Raw genomic sequence first — 10,604 nt, 5'->3', positions numbered from 1 at the left:
GAAAGATACAAAGCTAGGCTGGCAATTTTGGGGTACGCTGCTTCACTTTTCTAACTGTATCGTCATTCGGTGTGAAGTCAGACTTTCACTGTACACACATGCCATAAGGGCCTGTCATAAGGGAACCCCATTCACACAACAACAACATATTTACACAAAGAAAAGGCAAGGACAGAAGGAAAAAAGTACATCCATTTCCGAGCCGGGAATCGAACCGAGACCTCCCCATTACAGTTAGATTTCTTTGACCTTTGAGGCAGCCAGCATGTGTATCTTTTCAGTATGATATATTTTTAGCTTGAAAATGCGGTAAACAGGAGGTTTTCTAGCAAATAAGATTGAGAGTGGGGAAAGTTGTCTTGCAGTAAAAAAATACTGATAACTTCTAATGTAATTTGCATTTGAAAGAGGGGAGAGGGAGGGGAAAAATAAAATAGGGTTTTTAAGTATTTCCTTACTTATATTTTTGGAGGGGTTTTGTTTCTCGTTCGAAGTCTTGCTGCAATGTTATTTTTTACTATTACAAAAATAAAATAAAAATATTTTGTAATTTTCTTTAGTGGTGGAAAGCGTACTGTTAAAATTTAGGAATCAAATATGAAAACGCAATGCAATGAAATGTTATTCACCAACTCATTTATTTACAACATAATAAACATAAAAATTTTATTTTCTTTCTTTCATCTTTAAAAAAAATATTGTAAACTCGTCGTCTTCCTTTATTTTAGTAGATTACTTTTCAATTTTTCAAACAAATATTATTAGGCATTATTCTAATGTAAATTAGAATAGTCTCCATTTGTCCATAATTCTGCTTCATAATTGCTTACTTTTATTATTTGAACCTTAAAAATCAAAAAATTCACTAATAGTATCGCTAATACCGTTATACGAATATTACGTTTGCCTTCTTCAACATTCATTAAACACCTAATGAGAAAAAAGCTTTATTTTCTTCTTGTTCTTCCATCAAATTATGGTAAAAAGTGCATCTCACTACAGAAGTCAATCTGTCTGAAACTGTTTAACATGATGATTGATTCCTTTCCATTTTTTCTGATGACAATTTATCGTTATGATTTCTTCAGTTTCGACTTTAATGAGATCATTAATTATCTAGTTAAAGAGCCTTTTTCAATATGGAGTAATCGAAGGTATATTAAATCATCATTAATCTTCAATTTCGATTACTTGCCTAAATTTCGCCTCCAAAATCATTACGAGAGATAAGATAGACGTCTCATTTTTTTTTTTTTTTTGATTTTCCAGCTCTTCGATGATTTCCGAAAGCCCATGAACCATCTCAGTGATAAAGTTTGAAAATTTTGAGATAAAGTGAAACCCCGGTTTTACGTTCCCTTAATCTGCGTTTTTTTTCATCTCCTCTCATTTTTTCGGCATAGTAATAATGTTAATTTAACCCGGAATGTAAGTTTGTTTCTTATGGAATTTCCCGCATTTTACGTTTTTCATGGTAAGAAAAAAAAATCAAGCAAGTTTTAGTAGTTACAGTTAGTCAAGCTCAAAAAAAAGTTTTAAGCAAAAAAAAAAAATCTTTTGGGCTTTTTAAATGCTAATCCACGCTGTTAAAAGCTAATTATGAAAACATAAATGCATTCCACAGACTCCTGTCTACAGTCAAAGCATTTCAATCCTGGAAGACGCTGCAATCACTTGGAACTCAACGACTAAAAAACAATCCACTATTCTGCCGCGCTAAGCACAAAAGTGGTATCTGCATCTGAAATACAAAATGAGAAATTGCCATTTAAGGTTGTGTGCCTCCATGTATTTGATACAGATGCAACTTTTTCAGATTTTTTAAAAAATATATTCCCCATTCACAAATGACCATCAAGCATTGCATTTAAGTAAAATATGTGACCGATCGTAACTCAATTTTAATAAAAAGTGCAGATACAACTTTTGTGCTTAGCACGGCAGTATTACGGACTATTTTTAACCTAAACGCCAGGATTCGCAACTAAATGTGTTAAAATGATCTTAAAATGGTATGCATAATAGCGTTTTTTTCATAAAATATAGACATTATACCTTTTGAAAGAGTCATGTTTACTGCCTTTAGTATTTTTCTTTTTGATTCTTTCTTTTAAAGTATTTCCCGCAGTTTACGTTTTCCCGTATTTTACGTTTTTAAACCCAGTGTCTGAGAAACGTAAAATCGAAGTTTCACTGAATTAATTTCGAGGTAAACGAATTCTCAAATACTTATAGTTACTTTCGGATTGAAGTATCTAGAAATTTGCATGAAGGTTTGAAATGGATTGGAATTTGGAATACAATGTAAAACGCAGTTTCCGGGATTGTATGTATGGCCGCTAGATAAGAGGTTCCTCCTGCCTCACATCTGATATCAATTTTCTAAACTTTCAGCTTTTCGTTAATATTAAACGTTTATTGTTTTTTATTTGAAATATAAGTTTTTAAAGCACAGCTAAGGTCGCTGCAACGCAATGAACAAATGAAACAGTACGAGTAATTTGTCCATCAATGGCATGTTCGGGTTCTCCATGGTTGAGCGGTGGAAGCACCTGCTTCGCGTGCCGGAGGTCGAGGGTTCTATTCCCATCGGTACCCTGGGTGTCATTTCCCTGTCTTGTGTTTTTTTACTTCCTTTTACAAAAAAGGAAGTATTGTATTCGCGAAAAAATTTTCACTCAAAAATCGCCCTTAATTTCCATTTTGCTCACCCCCAAATGAATGTTGAGTTTTTTTTTTCGATTCGACCACATGCGGAAAAGTGCCTAAGAATGTATAGACACGCAAAATATCCATTTTGACCATCACCGAGGTAATTACAACGACTTTTCACGTGACGTCTGTATGTATGTGCGTATGTGTGTATGTGCGTATGTGCGTATGTGCGTATGTATCTCGCATAACTCAAAAATGGTATGTCCTAGAAAGTTGAAATTTGGTACATAGACTCGTAGTGGGGTCTAGTTGTGCACCTCCTATTTTGGTTGCATTCGGGTGTTTCTAAAGGGGTCTTTTGCACCTTTTTGGGGGGAAATCATTGTTAATTTCGATGCAAACTCAAGTGGTGTTATAATTTGGCGGTCACTTGGCGATATATCGCCAGTCTTTTGGTTGCCAAGTTTTGTCGCCAACTTGGCGAAAAATTTGGCGATTTTTTTTTTTTTTTTTAAATCTGCTTTCAATGTGGCCATTGCTATACTAGCTTGCAAGTTAACTTGTCAGTGACGTCATTACGCGCGGAGGAAAAACACTGAGTGAAAAGACCGCCTGTAGGTTTGTAAGGAAGATCTCCGATAAGACACCGCACTCGCAGTTGCCTGCTTGGCGAATTAATCCGCTTTGGCATACTTCACACGGAACTGATTTTTATGTTAGTCGAGCCCGTACATGGAATCGCAGTTTTACGGGGTAAAAATGAGAAATTAAAATGTTTGGTACGCTCGGCAGAAGAGGGGGGGGGGACTTATTAAGCAGGATCTACTTTCAGTCAAGAAACCAATGAGCGGTATGACAGAATAGCAATTGATTTTCATTTGATTGAATAAGAAATGCTCCCCCCCCCCCACCACTTTATAAAAAACGGTATTTAATTCAAGTATTTTGTTCTAAAAATTATTTCCTCTTCTCAGAAATATAAAAGTCGTTACTGGTTTTCTCAAAAACAATCGTAATGCATTAAAATTTACTCAAAAAAAGAAACCTAGGTAAGTAATGTGATTAATGTTCTTACGCTATAAGAAAAACTTGCAAAATGTACTTCATAAACTTTCTACATAAATTTATTATGTGATCAAGTATGTTACACTACAGAGAATGAATAATGATTACTTTTTCTTTTTTTTTTTTCAAGGAGGGGGGGGGGGCATCCACTCGGTCTCGTGGGTCAGTAGCGCAGCCAGAAAAATTTACTGGGGAATCTTCAAAAACGAAAATTATTGATTTTTATTTTTATTCACTTCTAATGTAAAAATATCATTCAATATATTCAACCAATGTTTCTATGACTTAATAACTGTTCATTAATACATCACTATAGTTAGGGCAAACCTAACTTGGCAGCAATATAAATTCTACGCAGATCCTAATCACAGCATTAGACACTGCCAGGTTAGGTTAGCCTCAACTGCAGGAAAGTATTTTTTGTATTGATATATAAAAAGGACTTTGAAACAAAGAAAAGCAGAAGGGGGATGGGTAAAAAAACACAATATATTTATAATTCCCACTGGTAAGTTTTTGACAACCTCGAAATTCCTTTAAAATGCCCTTGAAATGATAAATATTCAAGCAATGCAATGCAATTAAAATATTCAAGAAACTTTTTTAAAAATTACTTTTGGGGTTGTTTGGGGAAAGTGGGTCACCCCTTTAAAACTGAAATATGGATATAGCTTTTTAGCTTAAAAATTTTTAATTTAAATTTTATTGGCTGCTTTAGAGTTACCCTTAATATGAATATTTTAAGATTAGTAACTAATTATTGAGTGTTGTAACCAAGAAATCATTTACACTTATTTTGTTCCATACTTTTTAGTGAGAACTAAGCTTATAGAAATATTCTTAATAATAATTTTTAAAAAACATTAGATTGTTTCATCGGATCTTTTGGATTCGTGCTTTCGCGCAAGAACTTATTTGAATTTGCCGAACACCCTCAAAAGTTTAAACCCGAGATACGGGTCTCCGCTTACTAAATTGTTACATTCCTTTTACTATTTATAACTGAGATCGAACAAAACACTATACTTCTATTTTTATTTGAAAGTGATTACTTGGGAATGCTAGGCAACAAAACCGTTTGATGACAGTTGCTATTAGTTAAGTTAAAAAGCAAGCAAACTAGGGGACGGCTACAGAATGTTCGGTAAGCGCTCATGCTAGCTGATTGCCATAACGGCAGTTATTTTCTCATTTGTAGCTTTTTATACATGTAATCGAACCAATTAGTGGTCAGTTTTCAAAAAATGTAAGGAGAGTCAGTGAAAATGAAAGAAAAAAAATCCTGGAGTCGGAGTCGGCATGTTTTTTAACGACTCCGACTCCTTTACCCCAAAATCAGTCCAACTCCGACTCCACAGCCCTGGATTTAACGCTGTAATATTTTCTTTTCTGCAGCACCAGCCGCTAATAAAAATCACATTCGTTCTGATATTTGATTTTATAACAGTGTTATATTTTTAATGCGAAATTTTTCTGCTTTTTATTGTAATGTATTTTTTAGGTTTATTTTCTGCTATTTCATTTTTTTGAGCAATCACGATTGCTTATTGCTTTCACTTGACTGTTGAATGATGTTAGATGATTTTTCCCCCGCCATCACCCTCTGCAGCACCACCTTCGACCTGCCTCTCCCATGCTGCCCCTCTAGCGAGCACCGTCTCTAGGTTGCGTTCATATCCCTCACACACACGCACGCACGCATACACGCGCACACACACACACTTACAAAGGCCTGCACACACACATACCTTCACACACACACATGCCTGCACACAGACACAAACACACACTCGTGATTGCGAAAAACATAATTTGAATTCAAGATGTCAAAATTCAAATCAATTTTTTAATTTTTTTTAATGTCTTGCCTAATTATAATATGTTATTTTTCATGTCAGTTGTTTCCGCGCTGGAAAAAACTGCCCCAGACAAAATATCAATTTTATGCCAATGTTTTTTTTTTTGGGGGGGGGGGGGGGGGATGTAAACGCATTTCCATTTTACATCGCAAATTTATCCACATTAAGTGTAATTGTTAATCTATATATATATAAAGTTTAAAATAAATCCGAACAAAACCCAGCTTTGTTGAATTAGCTGCTTTACAGTTTAGAACAAACATGATTCATATAAACACTGTATATGATTTGAGAACTCATAATCATGGCAACCTGTTATGTCATAAATAAGGAATCTTGCATTTATCTTACATACAAATAGAAACCAAAGTTGCTTAAATGATCATTACAAATCACAATTTTTTCAACTGATTTTGTGGTATGTTATTCTCTTTGGTAACTGATAAATTGTATGATCATCATTAAAATTAAGAAAGTCCAACATTGCCAGATATTTTTGATTTCTCTATAAGTGCAAAGGGTTATTAAATTTTAATAACATGATAATAAATAATGATTAAGAATTAAGAAAACATTGAAAAGCAACACAATTTAAATTTAACAAGAGAGTTTTTTTTCTTTTTCTCATTAAAATTATTATAATATGATAAAATTGTTAAGTAACAGTTTCAATTAATTTTGAATTATACTATATTGTAACTTTCATTCAATATATGACAAAAAAAAGTTTGATTTCTAATTATCAAACATTTGAATTTGTTTACTATTAGTTGCTGAATATTGAAGTATTCGATAGAACCCAATATACGTTTTATCCACCAAAAACGCAGCATGAATATTCGGTGCATCTCTATAAATGAATATGTTGATTCTTTTCATTTAAGGAACAATTTATAAAACAAAATAGCACATTTAAATTGCTCATTACATACAATTGCTCATTACAACAATCACATACAATTGTGTGTGAAATACTTGAAGTGAAAATAGAGCTTTTTTTACGACGAGATGTTTATTCGGAGATTGATAATTGAAATCAAATTAAAATACATTAAATAACAATTAATAAAACATGTGTATTTGCTGCAAATTTTAAAATATTAGTCTCTGTCACATGGTAATTTCATCTTCGATAATGCATGTAAACAACTAAAACAAGAAAAAATGTCTGAAGTTTTTTGAATCTAGAATCAAAAGTCATATAGGATGAATTAACTAGTCGATGTTGATAAAGAAAATGTTCTAGTCCAACCAAAGCGTTATTTGCATTTCCTTTGGGAATGTAAATGATTATGATTCATATACAATCGTTTTATTTCTATTAGTTGATCAATTTTAAAATATTTTACGAAACATTATAAAATATTTGATATTGCAATAAAGTTTTAATTGAATTGAATTATGTAATAGTTCTATTGCATCATAGCCATAATTTTACTCATTAACATAGATCTGGATTTTCATTTTGTCCAATATCTTTTGCTGTTCTAGACCTTTTACAAAAAACTCGACAAAATACCACCCGCAATTACAGAAGCCTTAATTTTTAGGATGACATGACTTCTTCTGTACTAAGCATTCCTTCAGAAGCAGTGTCGGTCGAATCGGGATCAAAATGAATTATCAAGTTATCAACAGCAGTATCGCACATTCCATCAAGTTCCCACATTAGTTCTTCTTCTTTAATAATGTGGCCAACGCAGTTCTTCCACGTTTCATCTGAGACATTATCAATAGCTTTTTTTGTCAGCTCTTCCACTTCTTTTTCTTTAAATGTTCTGTTTTCTGCTGCCACCTTCCCTTTGACAACACTCCATATGTTTTCAATGGGATTCAGCTCACAGTGATAAGGGGGAAGTCGCAAAACAGTATGACCATGAAGAGCCGCTATCCTATCAACCCGGTACTCCTCATACTTGCTGCGGACATTTTGTACAAGATTCAAAAGTTCAGCTTTCAGCATATCCGAGTTCCAAGCGATATTTTTTGATGTCAGCCATCGTCGAATGTCATCTTTTTTGGTGGAAGTGTTGGGAATGTTTTCCACAAAAACACTGTGGTATGAAGCATTGTCGATAACTATAATACTGTTGGGGTCAAGGTTTGGCAGCAATTTATTTTTAAACCATTGTTCATAGTAATCTCCATTCATTTCTTCATGATAATCTCCTTTGCTTTTTTTTGCCTTAAATACATCAGCAGCTCCTTTCACAAAGCCTTTCTCACTTCCAGCATGAGTAATTATTAACCTGGATCCTTTTCCTGTAGGAGCTTTTAATCCCGTTGAGAGGCCAGACATAAATGCTTCTTTCGGCCTCTTGATGAAAGTGTCCTGCCACACTGTTTGCTTTGTGTGGCCAAAATTCACCCAGGTTTCATCTGTATAGTACACAGTCCTTCCTTCATTTCGGTAGTGGCGAATTTGCCTCAAATATTTTCGTCTCCAGACTTGGATGTCTTCCCTCTCTATCAGCATAGAATTCCTTGATCTCTTCTTGTACACAAACCCTAAATCTTGCATCAATCTTCTTGTTGTGGCGATTGTCAAATTTGGTAGGTCAGTGTCCTCGTTAATAGTCTTCATGACTTTCGCCACCGTTGGTATTTCGTTTCTTTTAAAAAACAAATGCACTTTCCTTCGAATGGCAGACAGGACGAAGTCGTCGAACTTTTGCATTCGCGTTGCTTTGCCTTTTCTTGCGGGCCTTTTTCTCCCAGGTGTAGAAAAAGAGCCTTGGATCTTAAATTCATTTTGCATTCGTAAGATGCTGCGGGTTGAAACACCTGTCAAGTCCGAAGTTTTGTCCAAAATTTCAGTGACAGAATCGTTGGGATTCCTTACTTGCAATTTATGAAACACATTCATAACTATAGTCTTTGCAGAGCTCTTCAAAGCGCTGCCTTGCTTGTGTGGCTGAAACACATAGCTCAATTTTGGCGTCGTAGATTCCATTATCAATGATACAAAAATAGAAAAACGAGCAAGTAAGATAGAAAATAAAACGAGCGAAAATAGTGAACTACAGCGGACGACGAGCGAACGAGAGTGGAGTACTTGAGCAAAATCGCGCCAAACGCAGAATATCCGGAGATCGCCAACTGTTTGTGAGCTCTGATTGGCTGGTTCGTTCAGTTGCAAATGAATGTATGGATCCGCGCTGCACCGCTCTTAAAATTGAAAATATTTAACGATTCACAGAAATTATGACAAAAAAATGTCCCTTTTGCGTCGGTTTAACTAACTAATCCAATTTCTAAAGCAAAGTGCGTAATTTCCCCCGATTATCTGGCAAAGCGCAAGGAACTATTTCCTTCACTTGGCCGCAGCTCATTTCTCCATAGCCAAGAAAACTTGCAATCGAGTATAGTACACATTAGAAACACGTTTTAAACACTTTAGTTCAGAAGAAGTGTTCCAGCTGCTTAAATGTGCACTGAAACGTGTTCGATTGTGCTTCGTAAAACATGAAATGAACTGAAATATGTTTTGAATCTCTTAAAAGTGTTTCCCGCTCAGAGCATTTCATGAACTTACACTTGGGAACATATTTAAAAACAGAATCCGAACAAATGCGGGCAAACTTGTGAAAATCATCGATTTCATTCATATAATTATATTTTCAATAGTTTTCTTAAACTATCAGACAGTCGAATCCCTCAATATACTACAAAAATTTTTTTGTACTAAATCATTGTGGTGTGGTGAATGCCGCCAAAAAAGATGGCCTTCCATTGGTCCATTGCCAAGCGGCGATTGACAACTGTAACTGCAAAATGATGACTACAAAAAATAAATAAATAAATAAATAAGAACTAGTAAAAATCTACTAGGAGTAATGGTTTACTAGACGTTATGATACATATTTTAATGATTTTTGTCGCCAAAAGATTTTCAGTTTAAAAAATTAAATTATTTTCATACATGTATTGCATAAAGCTTCTTTTTCAATGAACATGGTTAAATCAACTGTATGTTTCAAGACTACTACACCAATTGTAGTAAGTCTAACGTATATTTAAAGCAGACAAAAAAAAAAAAAAAAACTTTGCATTCATAAAATGTATAGGGGAAAGTGAGGTAAAACCGTATCTCTAAGGTTTGCATGCTTCCAGAAAGCACAGTTTTTAGCATAAAGGAACAAACTGTTGCAGAATTATGCACTACTTATATATTAATGCGACCGCGGTTTCAAAACCATAAATGTTTTATTTTTTATTTTTATTAATTCGTTTGTAAAAAAAGTCATTTTACCTGGTTTTGCCCCACTAGTGGGGTAAAAAAGCGCGTTGACATGTTATTGCTGTGGAAAAATAAAATTTTTTAAAGTTTCCCTCAAAATTCAAGTTTTATTTAGTGACAAATGTTAACTATTGTCATAACATACTAGAAAAAGTATAAAACGACACACATTGATGAGTTCTCAGTAAATATAATTGTCTTTACCTTAAATTTTTTGCTGTAATATGAGGCCTATTGACAAAAGTCTTAAGTAAAATAGTTATCTTCCTCTTCGGCCCCAGAGCAGCTTTCATGGGCCCAACGAGAACATTGGATGCATTGGATCCATTCCTCACCACCCATGGAGTCGAAGTAAAGCTCATTACAGTAAATGCAGGCAGTATTGTCATCCTCTTCAATGGATTCATCCCTCATTTGCTCCTTCGGCTTTTCTTTTTTTTTTTTGGACGCTTATTCTGGTCTGTTCCTTTTTGGTATCTTTATAATGATGCCATTTTTTATTCGTTTTTTTTCTTCCGCCCATCCTAGGTCTTCTTTCCATTATTTTTCTTTTTCTTTTCTTCTAATGTTGTCTGAAGATGAAGCTTGTATGGGGAGCCCGTCAAAATGACAGTTTTTCTGTTTCTCCTGTCCTCCTTCGGCTGCGTCTTTCTCTCAGTGTATGGGGATAGTACCTGGTTTCTCCCTTCGGTTAGTACCCGGTTTTACCCCGCACGTACATCTTTCATAAAAAAAAGCCATCATATGACTATACAGAACGCTACAGACAATAATTTATGATGAAA

The 10,604-nt window shown here is 34.4% G+C and overlaps 1 protein-coding gene across 1 annotated transcript; it reads right to left on the bottom strand.

Annotated features, from left to right (window-relative positions):
- Positions 1-7,125: 7,125 nt before the first annotated feature.
- LOC129228556 (uncharacterized) lies at positions 7,126-8,532 on the bottom strand. The gene has a single exon (XM_054863239.1). The coding sequence runs from the start codon at positions 8,530-8,532 to the stop codon at positions 7,126-7,128; it is 1,407 nt and encodes a 468-aa protein (XP_054719214.1).
- Between the last annotated feature and the right edge of the window lie 2,072 nt (positions 8,533-10,604).

The sequence above is a fragment of the Uloborus diversus genome, chromosome 8, assembly GCF_026930045.1.
Source record: "Uloborus diversus isolate 005 chromosome 8, Udiv.v.3.1, whole genome shotgun sequence".
Taxonomy (NCBI): Eukaryota; Metazoa; Arthropoda; class Arachnida; order Araneae; family Uloboridae; genus Uloborus; species Uloborus diversus.
The sequence above is the reverse complement of the archived record's forward strand: the minus strand, read 5'-3'. Positions and strand labels throughout refer to the sequence as shown.

Bases quoted from the DNA above. Each gene is read 5' to 3' on its own strand.
- LOC129228556 (XM_054863239.1), bottom strand. From the start codon at position 8,532: ATGGAATCTACGACGCCAAAATTGAGCTATGTGTTTCAGCCACACAAG.